Genomic DNA, 18,206 nt, shown 5'->3' with positions numbered 1-18,206 from the left:
TAGCAATTTATAAAACTGCTAAAACTATTCTTAGCTGTTTCTCATGTTTTCCATGTCACTATCACCACTTAAAACAGCTACCTTACACAGTTCCTATAAGCCTAATGTTTATATTTTGAATATTTCTCTTTGTTACTTCAAATACTATTTTCTATTAAATATTTTCAGAATGCCCTTAGAAGTCTTTAATATTACAAGAAATTAATTCAAATGTAAATGCTTAAACGCTTAAACAGAAAAAAAAAAAAAAGGCGGAATAATCTTGTAATTTTTTAAAGTATTCCAAGTCAAATATGTTCCAATTTAGAAATACTGATACATAAATAATGACAAAATTACAAAAATGATCCATACTTTCCTATTCCTCACTGAGATACATTTGTTGAAATTATATTTCCAATAGTTCAGTATCAGATAATATCAAAAAATCAAATTTTTCTAATGAAAGTAAACATGGCAAACTATTCATTCTTTTTAAATAGCCCAGGAGTTAAAAAACACAGAGAATTTAACTGAGTTTATAGCCCAGATTTATTTTTTTTGTTGTATGTAAATCAATCACTGTCTTCTATGTCGTGGTTTACCACATTGTAGCAGCTAAGCATTAAAGAAAATTATTAAATTTATGACCCTGAATTATATAGCTAATCTTTTGTACACTCAGAAAACCTATTTATTACTGTGATACAGATAAACCGATGGATCTCTCTAAAATAAGTTAAATGAAATTGATAGCAATATTTTTATACTTCAGAGTGAGTCATAAAGATGCACTAACCAATGATTTGGAGTGTATTTAGGACTATATTCATATCTCTTCCTCTAATAATAAAAAATGTAGGCTCCTGATTCCAGAGATCAGACTAACTAAATTAAGAACTTGTGCTCTACAGAAACTGTGGAAACAGGGTCTAAGGTCCCTTAAAAAACAGAAGGCATTTCATCAAGCAGCTGTTAGAATTAACTGTACACCTTTACAAATAATTTAGCATATCTGCATGTGGAGTAGTGGCACTTCTTTCAGTCATATAGTACAACACGTTAGGGAAATCAGTGTCTCTGGTCATTCAGTCAGGATTAAACAAACAAACAAACAAAAACTCAATTCCCTTCTGGGTAGGATAGGTATAGGTTGAGCAGTGAAAAAACGAAGTGGAGGAAGAAAAAGCTGAGCTAAACACACAGATGTAAGGAATGTAGCTTTGAAAGCCTTCTATTTTATTCAATTTTATTTTCACTTATTTCACTTATTTTCATTTTCACTTTATTTTCACTTGCTATTTATCTTTATCTTAAAAATTAGCTGCAGAAATTGTTATAGCAAATAATGATACTGTCATTTATAAAAAAGCATATATTGAAAAGAAATAGGAAGAAAGTCAGAGAATAATGGAGTAACTTTGCTCTGTTCTGCAGAGCATTTTTATATTATAAGAAAGAATGTAATTCAGCAATGAAGATTGTACAGTAGAGGGTAACAGGTGTGAATTGAAGACCAGAGATTTTTATTATGGTATTTTATATATAGATAGAATAGCTAGAATTGAGCTGAACTGCCAAGAAAAAAAGGAGATTAAAAAATAACCTCAACACAATATGTGTGGTTCTAAGGGGAACCAAGAGGGTAAACGTTCCAAATGTATTTGAACTGATGTCAAATTGAAGAAAAATATAAAGGCACTTTGGAATGGCCAAGCAGGAGAGGAATAATAGAAGGATTACTCCGAATCCAGAACAATAAACTTCCCAAGGCTGCTATCTGCTCATTTAATTTGAAAATATTTTTTCTTAATTGGGTAAGTACAAAGAGTGAAATAAAATGACAGTGTAACTTTAATGAAAAGGAAGGGTGAGAATAGAGGAAGATTTCTTGACTTCTTTCTATTTTAGTGTATCCTGCCTTTGCTGTGCCAAGGCAAGAAAAAAGTATTTCCTTGTAAAACTTTTTTGGAGGGTACTTCATTATGAACTCTAACATTTCCTTTCAGGGAATCCAATCCAAGACTGAAAGACGTCAAAGATTATAGTTGATTTCAGTGGGAATCTGCTCATAGTTGGAATGAATGTACCTCAGAGGCTAGCTGATTATGGGGGGGGGGGGGGGGGGAAGCTTCTTTTACTTTTATGTCCTACAAATAAGTAAATCACATCCTGTGAGAATTAAAATAAAATAAAATAAAATAAAATAAAATAAAATAAAATAAAATAAAATAAAATAAAATAAAATATCAAAGATGAACCATGATGCAACAGCATCCAATGTACAGTATGTGCACGGGAGAAATGATGGAAATGAAAGAAAGGATACATGTGAGATCTTTTCATGATTTTCAAGCACATGAATTTACAAAATGTGTAAGAGAGAAAAGAACACATGCATGTTTTCAAATTCCATTTTCTCACCTAAGAAAGAATGGTGGAGGGGGACAATGACAGCACATATTTTTAAATAATATTTATTACTCACTTCACACACATCTAGGAATAACCTTTACACTTATTTTACAGGGGAATTACAATCATATGTTAAATTGGATTTTAAAAAGAAAAACAAAGTAATTTTTAAAGAAGAAAATAAAGAAGAACACTGAAGTGTGCTTCTGCAAGTAAGTGACTAAAAATCATGTTGAAATAACAGTAATAACAATAACAATAATAATTAATATTATTAAAATAAAAAATAATAAAAAAAAAGTTTATGTTCATGCATCAGGGTTGAGTTTTGAAAAAAAACAAAAAATACCTTCATCTTCACCACGATCATTACTGGTTATATCATCTGCGCTTTTCTTTGTGTTGGCTCCTGGGTTCATATTGAGGAGGAGAATAAAGGGAAAAAAAGAGAATTCAAAAACAGCAGGTTCTCAAAAATAAAAATAATTAGAAAAATGCTAGTTAAAAAAAAAGAAAAATGTAACAAAAATGTCAAAATCTGTTACATTTGAAATTGAAAAACAAAAAGGATGCAAACTGCACATAAACATAAAATGTCAAGAAGAACAAATTGAAAATATTTGAAAAAATGTATTATATTCTGTGACAATGCAGTTACTTCAGTTAAAAGTGATTGCTGCAAAAAAAACACAAAATTAATGTGCTATTAAAAAAGAATAATATAAACCAAAAAAATATATATTAAAAAAATCACTAAGTATGGTTTCTACATAAGAAATGCAATTGATTTCTGTCACTTTGAAGAAATAATGGCTTCAGTCACTGTCTTCAATGGCCACATGTTATTCATGCTCATGAAGATTCATTAACAATTAGCCACAACCTGAATTTTAAACAGACGCAATTCAAGTAAAATTGGCATTGAGTCTTACACAACTTGAATGGACTAAGACAAACCATATAGAACTCCTTAAATTTTAATTTTTCTTCCCAAATGAACAAAAAAGATATTCAAAAAAGCAAACTGAAAACACAGGAAAAACACAGAGTTGAGTTAATCCCAGACATGAAATTTGTCAAAAAGTAGTCCTGGTTTATATTATACCTAATACCATACTCTTAAATTAAATGAGAAAATAACTGAAAATAGTTACTTACCATGGAAAAGAACTTGCATTTATTCATTTAAAAATTTGGTAAAGAATAAATTTTAATTTTTATTTAATGTTCTTTCACAACAAACCTTTGAGGTGTATACACGCATATAAGCATATAGCACCCCCCCTGCCATGTCCACATGTCTGCATTTATGGGACGAAGATAAAATAAGCATGATAGTTTTCCCTGCGCCTCTCCTTGGGCAATATATCTGTTTTCTGACTTTAAAAAATGACACTAAGCTATGTTTGCAACCCATGTCTCATTATGTTGTGCTTACTCCTGTAGCAAGTAACCTTCTGTAATGTAAAAGGTTAAATAACAGACTGAATTATGAACAAGCACAATTTGTACGTTAGTTTAGAAATGAAATATGGTTACTCAATAGATAATGTTATGCCACCACTTTAACCATATGTTTTTTGATTTGTCTTTATTAGGAACTGTGTTTTCAAGATGGACTGAAAAGGAACAATATACTTGACTTTGAGTTTGTGTATGAAGTGTGAATATGTCACAGATACATTGATGCCATGATGCGATATTAAAAACCTTCAAACTCTGTATTTATAATATTAAATGTAAATAAAGTTATTTAAATTCTGTTTTACAATTCTGTATAATGGTTGGTCATTTGACACTGTGCCTTCCCTGTGTAAAGGCAAAGGGTATGTTTTGCTGATTTGAATGAACTCAGGATAAGCTCAGGCCTTTTGTACGGATATAAAAGACTCATTTAAAATTATTTATTTTAGAAAAACTTACATTTTATTGCTAAATATCTTCAGGTATTCCAGTATTAAATTTTTAAGAATTTTTAGGAATTAAGTTTTATTAACATAGGTATTATTTATTTTTCTTTTATCCATAAAGTTAATAACGTTGAACAAAAAATGTAGTGTCCTTTGGTCTTACAAGCTGTCTAATCATATTACTTGGGGTGGTGGGAAGTGGACTTTATATTTAGCTAAGTTAATAATTTTATGACTTCCTTTTACTCTTCTAGCCCTTATAGCCCTCAAAATTCAAGGTTCCAAGTAAATCTCAATCCATAATTGTAAATAAGAAAGAATGTGCTTAATGCTTGTTAAAGTACTTAAGACATGTTAGTATACATAGGTTTGGTTTATGTTCTGTTCACTGGTTTGCTTGTGTCTTCTTGATACAGCCAGCATACAAATTTTCTATAGAAATAATCTAGAACCACTGTTGTTATATATGCTAACTGAAAATTGAAATAAACCAATTGAAATTACAGTAAAAAACATTTTTATTTTGTTGATTAAAGTAAAGGATTAGTAAAGAGAGTGCTAATCAGTTGAATGTGAGAAGCAGGAGATGAAACTCCTGTACACACAAAACCTGTATCTTCAATTAAGTTGTGTGAGAAACAAAGATATGATATGATATGATATGATATGATATGATATGATATGATATGATATGATATGATATGATATGATATGATATGATATGATTGAATATGGTCAAAAATCTCATTCTGAAGTTGCAGGTTTTCTTAGACGTACTTGTAATTCGTGTTAAATCTACTTCCAATAAGACAATATATATCGTATATATGTAATGCAGTCAGGTCTGGTATGTATGCAGTTTACCAGTGCTTGCATTTTAGCCATCCATTCTGAAGATTCTAATGACAGCAAAAAATCATCAACTGCTGTTTCAGCTGAAGCCCAGTTGTTTTTTTTTTGTTTTGTTTTTGTTTTTTCCATTTTATATGTAATTGTTCCATCTGTCACATGGTAGACCTTTTGACACCATGTAATTTTTTCATAAATCACACAGCACATTATAACATGACCTCCCAGTTTCACACAGAACATGTTCAATCTTCTGGAAAGTTCCAGCTCAGACTCGATTAATACAGGATTTAATAGTCATTCTTTCTGTGATATGTGATATTTCGTATTTATGCAGACCTTTCAATAGATCTCTAAAGCTCTTGGTTTCCTATCCCAGGAGACCTATTATAGTTTTACAATCAGCTCAAGTCAACAGTTCATTACTGTCTCAGGAGAGCAATAGGAAAGCAGAATTATATTTTCTGTATTTATCCCAAGACTGGTGGGTTAGCTTTATCTTGATTCTCACTTAGTGTACAAGTGTTAAATCCCTGGCTCACAACTATGTCCAAGACTCTCTAGCTACCTTTGTAGATGTACCAAGAAGCTCTCATTTGGCAGCTGAAGAAAGATCAAACGAGGCATGTAGGCATTTCAAATAAAGGTGGAAGAAAAAGATTATTGACAGACTATTGAAAAGATTATTGACGAAAAAGACTATTGTCTTAGAACCTGTCTGTGGATCACCTACACTAGAAGAGATATCAGAGAAAAGCAATCATCTCCTTATGTATCTGTATTTTAAAAAGCCTGTTGAATTTAATTGGAGAGAAATATATACACACAATTAAATGCCCTTTAATTCTTACTTACTAGATACTGCCAATGTGTGTTTGCGTTTATGTTTGGGCGTATATATGTGCAAAAATATATACGTAAATATACATGAAAATGCTCTTCATAGTTAATAGACAACCAGAAAAAATACAGGTTTATTCTCTGGAACCCCCTTCTCATAATGGTGCTAAAATGAAATTAAAATCTGACAATTTTACATGTAAAAAATGTGTTTGCACTAATTGTCCACATGCATAACTAGGTAATTTTATTTTCTGAGTTCAAAAGGTAAAAGAAGACAAACATATTTTGGAATTCTCATTTTCAGAAATGAGACAGAAAAGCAGAAAATATATATTAACAATAGTTTCTTCTACTGTTCTGGACAACTTTTTCTTTAGAAAATTTATCTGGTTAATGAAACAATAATTGAGGTAAGGTAATTTTTTTGTATACTTATTTTAGTAACAAAAACAAATCACAAAGTAGAACATAGTGCTTTTATAACTGATTGTCAGCCACATTTCTTCTTGATGTAAATATTTGCAAACCTGAAGAAAACATTGCAGGCAACTCTTCTACACATGTGATTAGCTTCCACTTTAAAATACAATACATCTTTAAAATAGGAGAGTTTCTGCTTTAGTTTATGCAAATGTATGAAACAGTATGCTAAGTGAAGATTATTTGTATATCTCTAAGAAAGGTTATATTTCTTTCACAGAGTTATGTCTCTTCTGTATGAGGTTGTACAAGTGTAGGACTGAGGACGTATTAATCTTCTGTCATTTCCCAGAATAAATAATAATAATAATACCCATTCCATTTATTGTTTTTCAGATTATTGATTATTAATCTGATAGTAAAGATTCTGACTTCCCTGCAAGAATTACCTGCCAAGGGATAGAAAATTTTGGATTTGTAGTAGATTGCTTTGCCTTAGCTGGAGATAATCTGACAAATTCAAAAATCCCAGGACAGGCAGGTAAGCAGGCACACTAGCCATTACCCTTGCTTGCAGGAGTCCAAAATTTTCAAAATATATGCAAGATCTCGAAAGACTTCACAAGTGTCTTGGTACAGGGTTTTTATTAAATGCTCAAATCTTGTCCTCAGGGACAGATAGTAAACAGTTGTAGTAAACAATTTACTGCAGTAAACAGACAGTAAACAATTGTAGTAAACAGTCAAGGGACTCAGAGTTTATTCATGACATTAAAAGAAAAATAAATTAATAGTAAGTGATTTTAACATCTGTTACATGTACATCTTCTGGAAAACTTTAGGTTTAAAGCATAAGGGAGGATTAAAAGAGAGACAAGAAATAGAAGAAGCTGTGATCTCACTGATTAATAAGAATGTACTCTTTTCCTGTTTTGTGAGGAAACTTGGATTCAAGTATTGTTTTATGAACTTGTAAACATTATCACAAACTTATGTTGGATATAATGATACAAATTTTTAAGAAAAAGAAATACATTTTGGGGTAAGAATTTGCATCAATAAACTGTATTTTATTTATTTACTTATTTGGTATAGATTTTAAAAATTTTAGAACTTCTTCAAGTATTTTTTTTTAATTTCCCCTTCCAGAATTTAATCCTTCATACATTGTATGCAACTCCTACAAATAAATTCATTCAATTATTCCAAAGCAGTCATTAGCCAAAAATTAGATGTCTCCCATCTCTCCTAGTTAATAAGACTTAGATTCCTATTATTCTAGATAATTTTTAGTGTGGTAGTCAATGAAAGCTTAGAATTTCACTTAATTTTTCTGGAATTTGATTTGTTTGGTTTTGTTGTAACTCCTACATTATCACTGAATAGCAGAAGACACAAGATTACAGTGGCCATTATTTTGATACCATTAACAACAAAAACAGCAACAAAAAAAAACCTTGTATTGAAACAGTTAGCTCTGTACAGCAGAAACATTACCTAAAGAACAAGTAACATAATCAGATTTGTTTTCCTTCACAGCATTTTCTTAATGGTTCCAGCTGCACTAAAAAAGTCAATAGAATTTCAGACCTCAGCAAATGTGTATCTGCTGCTATATAGACAGGAAAAGGTGTTTGTTTGTTAGGTTGTTTGTTTTTCAAGAAAAAAAAAAATAAAAGAACTAAATGACAACTTTGTGTCATATTAAAAACAGGAAGGACAGAAAGAAATTGCAGCAAAAATCTCTAAAGAGTTTTGTGTTTCATGAATTGGGGAGGATTAAAAAATAAAATAAGATGCTATTTCACAGTCTTCTTACAAATGTGTTAGAGAAAAAATCCACACAGAGACTTCTATATAAAAATAAAATTTATCAGGTTGCAGAATAGATTGCATAAAAAATATGAAATTCTAATATAACCTCAGCTCTGTACTATGCATTGTGTATAGTTTTCAATTACATGATTACCCATGCATTTGTTTAAGAAAGATTGCTTGCATTTTTCTGTGCTGTAATTATTCCATATACGAAGATTGAAAGTGGGATGAAATTCATCATATTTAACACTTCAGTATTGTCTATATTGTTCCTTCCAAATAAGACAGAAGTAATGACTCCTCCATGCCCTATATTATGTGTTCCCCACAAGCTCTTTCCCTGGGTAACAATAACTACATTAAATCAGACCTTAACTAGCTTTGATATGCTTTAAAAGAGGTTATAGAATCATAGAATCACAGAATATCCCAAGTTGGAAGGGACCCATAAGGATCATTGAGTTCAGCTCCTGGCACCACACGGGTCTACACAAAAATTCAGATCATGTGACTAAATGCACAGTCCAAATGCTTCTTAAACTCCAACAGGCTTGGTGCCATGACTACGTCCCTGGGGAGCCTGTTCCAGTGCGTGACAACCCTCTCAGTGAAGAACCTCTTCCTGATGTCCAGCCTGAACCTCCCCTGTCACAGCTTGACACCATTCCCTTGGGTTCTATCACTGGTCATTTAGAGAGAATAGATCATCACCTGTCCCTCCACAGTCCCTTCATGAGGAAGCTGTAGACCATGATGAGGTCTCCCCTCAGCCTTCTCTCTTCCAGGCTGAACAGGCCAAATGACCTCAGCTGCTCCTCATATATCTTCCCCTCTAGGCCCTTCACCATCTTTGTAGCCCTTCTCTGGACACTCTCCAACAGCTTCACATCCTTTTTGTACAGTGGTGCCTAGAACTGCACACAGTACTCGAGGTGAGGCCGCACCAGCGCAGAGTAGAGCGGGACAATCACTTCCCTCGACCTACTAGCAATTTTGTGCTTGATGCATCCCAGGATACGGTTGGCCCTCCTGGCTGCCAGGGCACACTGCTGGCTCATATTCAACTTGCTGTCAAGCACAACCCCCAGATCCCTCTCTGTGGGACTGCTCTCCAGTGTCTCATCACCCAGTCTGTATGTATAGTCAGGGTTGCCCCATCCCACGTGCAGGACCCGGCACTTGCTCTTGTTAACCTTTATGCAGTTGGTGATTGCCCAGATGTCCAGTCTGTCCAGATCTCTCTGTAAGGTCTTTCCACCCTCATCAGAGGTAACAACTCCTCCCAGTCTAGTATCATCAACAAATTTACTCAGTACACCTTCTAGTCCTACACCCAAATCATTTATAAAAACACTGAAGAGAACTGGCCCTATAAAGGAGCTTTGGGGGACCCCAGTGGTGACTGGCTGCCAGCCTGATGCGGACCCATTTACCACAACCGTTTTAGTCTTACCTGTCAGCCAGTTATTCACTCATCGTATGCTGTTTTTGTCCAGCTGTATGCTGGAAATTTTGTCCAGTAGGATCCTATGGGAAACTGTGTCAAAAGCTTTACTGAAATCCAAAAAGATTACATCAGCTGGTTTTCCTCAATGAACTACATGGTGATATAGAAGGTTATATCTTCCAACAGGTTAGTACAGGGCAATGAAATATATTAATTTTCACACAGAGTGATCATGTTGTTCCATAAAGTTTCAGAGAATGAGGCAACCACTTTAGAAAGATAGGAACGTTTTAGACATAATTACTTACTAGTGTTTAATAACAGTTGCTAGTTTTGATTGATTGATACGGGAGTTCTTTTCCTTACAAGTTCATTCCAAACCATTGTGTTGAAACAGATTAATCTCAATGAAGAAAATATATTTATGCAAATGTCAGTGCAGGGAAAATCTTCAGACTATCTGTACAGTTGATATGTGATCCTGACCATGGGCTAAGACCAAAAAAAGCTTACAATAAATAGTAACAATAGTTGTCATTCAGGAGCTATGTCGTTACATGAAGTTTTGGCCTGAGTGCACTCTGATAACACTATTCTGTATTCATATTAGCAGCTCATTCCTATTCACCATTATTTATAAATTTCAAAAGATAAAGCCCTCATTTATGTTACTTTGGACAAATAGAGTAGCCTTTTCTTTCAGTCAAAGTTTCCAGAAAAGTAAAAGCTTGTGGGTTGAGATAAAGATATTTTAATAGAACAGAAAAGGAAGATAACTATTAATATTAATATTGATGATGATGATGATGATAATAAATATACAAAGCAAGTGATACACAATGCAATTGCTCACCACCTGCTGAACAATGCCCAGTGTGTCCTCCACCAGTGCCCCCCCCCCCCCCCCCCCCCCAGGTCAGCCACCCCATATAATTGTTCAGAATGATGTCATATGGTATGGAACATCATTCTGTCAAGTTTGGTTCAGCTGTCCTGGTTCTATCCCCTCACAGTTTCTTCTGCATCCCCAGCCTCCTCACTGGCAGGGCAGCATGAGAAGTTGAAAAGTCCTTGACCTAGTGTAAGAACTGCTCAGCAACAACTAAAAGATCAGTGTGTTATCAATGTTATGAAGGGGCACTTCTTTACTGTGAGGGTGACAGAGCACTGGCACGGTTTGCCCAAAGAGTTTGTGGAGTCTCCTTCTCTGGAGATATTCAAAACCCACCTGGATGCCATCCTCTGCAATGTACTCTAGATGATCCTGCTTGGCAGGGGAGTTGGACTAGATGATCTTCAGAGGTTCCTTCCAACCCTGCCCATTCTGTGATTCTCTGGTTCTGTGATTATTCTCATCCTAAATCCAAAGCACAGCACCATCTACCAGGAGGAAAATTAGCTCTATCGCTCTATCCTAGCTGAAACCAGGACAATAATTTGACATTTGTCATAGTTACTAAAAGAAACACAACTAAAAGCTATTTATTATTCTGAAAATATTCTCATTTATTTAGATTGTATTTATTCATTCTGGAAAAGGTGATAAAGCTAATCAGCTTCATCTTTCATTCTGTGTTAATACATATGACTGCCTAGTTCTCTTCCACTAGGTTTTATGAATAATTCATCATGTTACATAAAGAAATACTTAAAAAAATCTAAACAAAAATCTGTAAGAGATTTATTTTAATCTACAAAAAATAAAAATGTTTTGAATAAAAAATAGTGAAAATTTTTAAAACTATTAAATCACATTAAATCACAAAAGTTAATACTTGTTTGATAACTTTTAATATATAAATCACTGTTGTTTTTGAAAATTAATAACTATCATGGAAATGAGTTAGTTACATATGTTCAAGAAAAAAAAATTGTCTTTGTTATGCAGTTACACCACATATAGAACTTAAATTCTTCTAAATAAAGTACATTGCTTTGACAAAACTGTCTACAACTGCTCAGAAGAAAGAAGGCTTTGTGTAGCCAGCTTATCCTTTCAGTGACCTCCAACACATAAGGGTAGGTTTTTTTGTAGTTCCACTATAACTGAATCTGCTCTGTTTGACTGAGGACTGGACTGAGCCCGCAGTGCTTAATGATGGAATAATGAAACATTCATTAAAAAAAAAAAAAAAAAAAATCAGAAAAAAATCATATAGTTATTTAAATTAATTCAGGCAGAAACACTTTTTTTTTTTTTTTTTTTTTTTTTTTTTCTGTACAAGCATCAGGAGCAACATAGTCAGTATGAAAGTGTGGCAGTGACCTCAGACAGCTTACATGTCTCTCCTGAATTGGTGCACCTGATGAGGTGTGAATGTAAAAATGCTAACATGTCTGTGTGCACAATACTGCACAGCATTTGCTTCCACCCATCTCACCCCTCTCACCAGTGAAGTCATCTTGCAATTCAGAAAAGATACCTACATGCTACTTTCTTGAATCACAAAACTGCGAATCTAACAATCAGTTCAATATACTGAAATATTTAAATAAACACCCTTTCCTTTTCTATGTGTTGTCTCTAAGCTGGCAAAACTCAGGTTTTTAGCATATGAGCAGTCCTGTTGACTTCTAAGAAAATACCAGTATGCACTGTGATGAAACTGACTTCAGTCCTGTCTGAGGACCAAGAAGATATTTTTGCCAACTTTGCCTGAAAAACAAAAACAAAAACAAACAAACAAACAAAACAAAACAAAACAAAACAAAAGGTCCAAGAATATGAAAGTCCCTGTAGGATATATAAATCTCACTGCAGAGTTTGTCCAGAAGTATATGTAATATACTGTACTGGCAAGTGAGCAGGTATAAGATATGGGTAATGCTTTCTCCTTGCTGCCCTCAGGATCCTAAACTGCACCATTGCATTGTCACTGCAGCCAAGGCTGCCCTTGAGCTTTACATTCCCCCATCAGCCCCTCCTTGTTGGTGAGAATGAGGTTCAGCATAGCACCTCTCCTCTTTGGCTCCTCTATCACTTGGAGAAGGGAGTTATCATCAACACATTACAGGAAATCCTGCCTATGCCCTGTTGTACTGTCCCTCCAACAAATATTGGGGTGGTTTAAGTTCCCTATGAGGACCAAGGCTTGCGAATATGAGGCTGCTTCTGTCTGTTTATAGAAGTCCTCATCTGCTTCTTCTTCCTGATCATGTGACCCGTAGCAGACTCACACTATAATGTTACCTGTCCCTGCCTTCCCTTTAACCCTGACCCATAACATTTCTGTCAGCTCTCAGCTATCCCCAGGCAGAGCTCCATGCACTCCAGCTGCTCATTGACATAGAAGGTGATGCCTCTTCCTCATTTCCCCTGCTTAACCTTCCTAAAGAGCCTGTGTCCTTCCATTCCAACACTCCTGTCATGGGATCCATTCCACCACGTCACTGTAATGACAGTGAGGTCATAGCCCTGCAGACATGCATATATCTCTAACTCCTTTTGTTTATTTCCCATGCTATATGCATTAGCATAGAGATATTTGAGTTGAGCCCCTGAGGAATTTGACTTGCTGGTTGTAGTGGCTGGAATTCCTTTGTGCTACTCTTCAGGTGCTCTCCTACTAACCTGTGACCAAACTCCACGCTCTGAGCATCTATCACTGACACTGGCATCAAACTTGGAGGAGCAGGATGGACTGAGGTTCCCCTTCCCCAGCAGCTCTAGTTTAAAACCTTCTTCACCAGCTTGGCAAGCCTATGACCAAATGTGCTCTTCCCCTTCTCTGGTAGGAGAAGGGGAAGAGCATCAGCTGCCAGCAGACCATATTTCTCAAAGCAAGTCCTATGGTCTAAGTAGCTGAACCACTCCTGTCTGTGGCACCAGTCCTGCAACCATCCATTGATTTGCAAGAGCAGTTGTCACTTTCAATCCCCTTCCCTTTGACTGGGAGGACTGATGAAAAACTACTGCACTCATGAGTCCTTTACTGCTGCTCCCAGGGCTCTGTAATACCTCTTGATATTCCTCAGGATGCTCCTGGCTGCATCACTTATGCCTATGTGAAACAACAGCAGTAGATAATAGTCGGACTGTACAAGGCTCGCCTTGGTGACATCCCTGATACAAGCTCCTGGTAAGCAGCAGACTTCTCTCAAGAGAAGGTCAGGTTAACTGCTATATGCCTCTGTACCTGAGTTCCAAGATTTTATCTGTTTACAAACGTTAAAGCTGAAGAGGGATTGTTTGAATTCATGCATGTTATTAAAGTATTAGTTACATTATGCTAACTTCAAAACAGATGGCCAGAATCATGATTTAAGCTTTTATATTTCAACATCACAGCATTTCTATCACTAGTATCTGCTCCAAGTGATCTCCATAACTCGATAATATCAGTTAGCTGATTTTGATTCATAATGTTTGTGGATTATATAACTGCTCTAGTGGAATAATATTTTCTCTGTTGAACAATGTTAATGATAATTCATGTCTCAGTTTAGGTTTCCATTCTGCTTTCTAAATTCACTTTTAGAATTTAAGCTTTGTCTTTCCAATGATGGTTTCATGCTTTACTTAAAATTTAGAAAAGAACCACAGTAGCTTGTAAATTTTCATTATGTGACAGAAGTACAAGATTAGAAACAATTTTTTATTTTTTTATTTTTAAGGAGGACTTATATGGTATAATTACTACATTGCACATTCCATATGGCAACATATAATATATTATATTATAACATATAATATATTGATATAATAATTATGTTAAGTAATATGATTTTGCTGTTTGGCTTGAAGAAAGACAAGTTGAATTTTGCATTTAAAGGGAATCATAGGAATCACAGAATTATATGTTGAATAACAAGGCTTGTACATGCAATGAGTTCTGAGAAATCAAATTCCAGTCTTCTTTGGATAAACATAAATGAATAGTTCTTACCGAAAAGAACAGGTCAAACTTTTCTTCTTTTGGTTTCTTTAAAGAATATTATTGTATGCGTACTGGTGAAATCTACTGCCATACTTCAGTTCCTACAGGCAAAAAATAGAACTTCTGCATTTGTATTCAGCTGTAAAAGAGGTCTGAATGTTTCTTGACTCAGTTAGTGCAATTTACAATTTTAAACACCGACCATCTATTTGATGAAATTAAATATAATTGGGTGTTTTGCTGAGGAAAATAAGATACTGGATGTAAGTGTGTTGAAGGTCACTGACAAAGTGAGCTAGCAAGGGTGTTCAAACTATATCTGCCTGTCTGGTTTTGTTACTCAGCCACTCATATCAGTACTAAAACACACTTACAGAAACAAAACAGATATATTGGCACCACAGCCAGCTTCCTACCACTGACAGCATCAAGAAGAAAATATCACACTTAAAAATCCAGAAAAGAATGGAAGGAAGGAAGGAAGGAAGGAAGGAAGGAAGGAAGGAAGGAAGGAAGGAAGGAAGGAAGGAAGGAAGGAAGGAAGGAAGGAAGGAAGGAAGGAAGGAAGGAAGGAAGGAAGGAAGGAAGGAAGGAGTCATTAAATCTCTCAGGGTATATCTTTATTTTTTTTCCTAACATCAAAAAAAAAAAAAAAAAACACTTTTACAGGCATAAAGCCCACTGACACAGGCCAAATTTTGTTAATTTTACTGTGTGCACGCGTGTGTGTATATGTGTGCCTGTGTGGCATTTGCCATGTTCTCCATGCTCCTTTTAACACGCCATACCTGAACCTTTAACAACATGGGAAAATGATGAGAATGCTCATTGCTTTGATTTTTTTTTTCTTTTGGGTGCCACCAGTATTGTCAACAAACCATGATTAAAATAGCCATAGAAAGCAGAAGAAGAGAACGGAAGAAAATTCAGCTTATTGATAACCACAGTCATTGAATCCCTCAGAAATAAGAGAAGCTGTGAAAAATTGGATGTCTTTCATATTTTTTGTGTGTAAAATTTTCTGTTTTCCTTGAATTTCAACATAAATTCTCTAATAGATCCTCATGTAATCAGAACAATGTTTATATAAAGATTATCAACAGCTTCTCATAACATTAGTGATGGGTGTGCTTTGATTTTGCACAGTTTCTAACAACAAAAGTTGTACCTAAAGTTCAGTGCAAACATCTTTCTGCATTTCAGCATTTAAATATAGCTTTGCTGTCATACACATTTTAGCTGATATAATATTCATAGTGACAAAAGTGCACTGCCCCTCTCCATCCCATATAGACTTTACCACATTATATCTCTTTTCACAGGTCTCTACATGGTGTCCCTCTTGCCTTTATTATTAATTTCTGCTATTAAAAAAAAAAAAAAAAAGCAATTACGGTAACAACCCTTAATTTGTGATTCGGGCTCCTGCCTTTGAAAATAGGTTGTAAATCCATTAACATCAGCCATATGGTATAAAACAGGCTGTTAAAATAAGTGATAATGTTCCCTATCTAAACAGTAGCTCACAGATTTCCACATCAAGAAACTGACATCATCTGACAAGTTATTTTCTTGCAACTCTTTCTTCATTGTTCTTCATGATATTGCATCCTCTAGCATCATACTTTCTTCACACTGGGCAGCTTTCTAAAATGATGTTTTTACAATCAAGACTTTCTTACAAGTCTTTGACCCTTCTCTTCATTCATGTTTTTATTCCATGATGTTCTTTTTTTTTTTCCCATTTTTTTCAGTTAACTTTACCCTAGCTTTATGCTTAACTACACATAATACATATTCCACTACCCTAGACTATCAAAATAATTAGAGCCCATGCTGTCTTCAGTTATAGCCCATCTTCAGCAATTCAGTAGTAACTGAATGTTATTTCAGATTCTGTGATTTCATATTTGTTAATTTAACTTTGTTCTTCATTTACTCTCTATTTCTTCTCTGGGTATCTATTTTTATAATAATAAAAAAAAAAAACAAGATAACATTAATTTATCTTATTAAAGTAATTTAAATAAAAACGCATAAGAGAGAATCAAAATAATTTACATTTTTGATAAACTGAAGTGTCAGAAGAGGAAATGCTAGCACATATGTCCTTAAATTCATTAAGAATAAACCAATATTGTATTCTCTAAAATGTTTTGAGGATAAAATTGTTGATTTGTCAGGAAAAAAACCAAAAAACTTCAGTGGCTAATTAAGTTAAGCTATTATAATAGCAGATTAGTAGGAACAGATAATGTTCATATTAAAATCAAGGAAAATAATGTTACTATAGACTAAGGAAAAGAGAAATTAAAAGCATCATAAAGCATTCAGATACATTGATAGAACCCACAGCTGTCTTTAAAGAAAAAAATATGGCTCTTTGATATGCTAGCAATCTTTAAGCATCTCTAGAGAATACTTGCTAAAAAGAAACTTACAGATAAAATTAGTGAGATTTCATAGAGTTTTTGATAAACTCACTTTGGTGGGAAGATGTTGAGAACATAATATTCACAAAGAAAGCTGAAGTAATGTCATGGATTTAAAAAAAAAAAAAAAAAAAAAAAAAAAGATATACAGAGTAGGTTAAATTGTAACCAAAAGTAAATTTTCAATGTTGCAAAAGATTAATGGTGTAATGAAATACTCTCTACATTAATCTCACATTGTTTAACATTTTGCTAATGATCTGGAAAAAAGAAGATAAATGATGGTATCTTCCAGTAACAGAAATGACATGATTCAAGACCAGAAAGAATATGAATATCTTCATATTAGTTTACGAAGCTAGATAAATGACGGATGACACATAAGGTGCTGCTTTTCAAACTGAAGTCAACGTACATCTAAATGCCTATGGAATATGACCTATTTACCCCAGCAATTTTCTACAGTCAGTCGAGAGGAAGAATGTCTGCCCAAGGTTGAGATGAATTGCAAAATAGGTGTGCTTTTTTCTCTTTCTTGAATAAAAAGCAAGACTAGCACCGAGATGGAGGTTTAAAGTAGGAAGTTTACAGTAGGAAGTTTAAAAATGAATCACCATGCACAGTGGAAACTACTTGAGCTAGAAATACAATTTCTAAGTTCCAAAGTATCCACAACTTCCAAGAAAAAAAGACTTGAGTGTTACTCTAGTTGTAGCAGTGAGAACTGTTAAAACAACAACAACAACAAAAAGTCCTTAGAATGTTAAAGCATATTATGAAGTAATTCTGAAAATATAGTAATTTTGTACATTAAAGCATAATAACCAGATATGGCAGGTCTTATCAGAAATGATTGTAGTGGGTTTACATGGCAAGGTTTTGGTAGCAGGGGGCCATGTGGGTGGCTTCTGCGAGAAGAATCCAGAGGCTGCCCCATGTTAGATAAGGGCCTCGTCTCTGGCCAGAGCCAGGCCAGTAAGCGATATTGTTTGTGCCTCTGTGAGAGCATATTTAGGAAAGGGAAAAAACAACAACAACAACAAAACACTAAAACACTGCTGGGGAACAGCAGCTGGGAGAGAGAGGAAAGAAAAACAGCCCTGCAGACACCAAAGTCAGTGAAGGAGGAGGGGCAGGAAGTGTTCCAGGTGCCGGAGCAGAAGTCCCCTGCGGCCTGTGGTGAAGCAGGTTGTCCCCCCTGCAGACCATGGTGCAC

The 18,206-nt window shown here is 34.5% G+C and overlaps 1 protein-coding gene across 10 annotated transcripts in view; it reads right to left on the bottom strand.

The window, feature by feature from the left end:
- NLGN4X (neuroligin 4 X-linked) overlaps positions 1-18,206 on the bottom strand; it is a 200,201-nt gene that overhangs the window by 70,988 nt on the left and 111,007 nt on the right. For 8 of the 10 annotated variants that reach the window (XM_066982656.1, XM_066982657.1, XM_066982638.1 and 5 more), the window contains one exon: positions 2,744-2,803. The exons of the other annotated variants lie outside the window; for them this stretch is intronic. In XM_066982656.1, the coding sequence (XP_066838757.1) occupies positions 2,744-2,803 (60 nt within the window). The remainder of the gene's footprint in view (positions 1-2,743; positions 2,804-18,206) is intronic. 10 annotated transcript variants of the gene reach the window in all.

The sequence above is a fragment of the Anser cygnoides genome, chromosome 1 (assembly GCF_040182565.1).
Source record: "Anser cygnoides isolate HZ-2024a breed goose chromosome 1, Taihu_goose_T2T_genome, whole genome shotgun sequence".
NCBI classification, from domain to species: Eukaryota; Metazoa; Chordata; class Aves; order Anseriformes; family Anatidae; genus Anser; species Anser cygnoides.
Note: the sequence above shows the minus strand (reverse complement) of the source record. Positions and strands in the feature narration are given on the sequence as shown.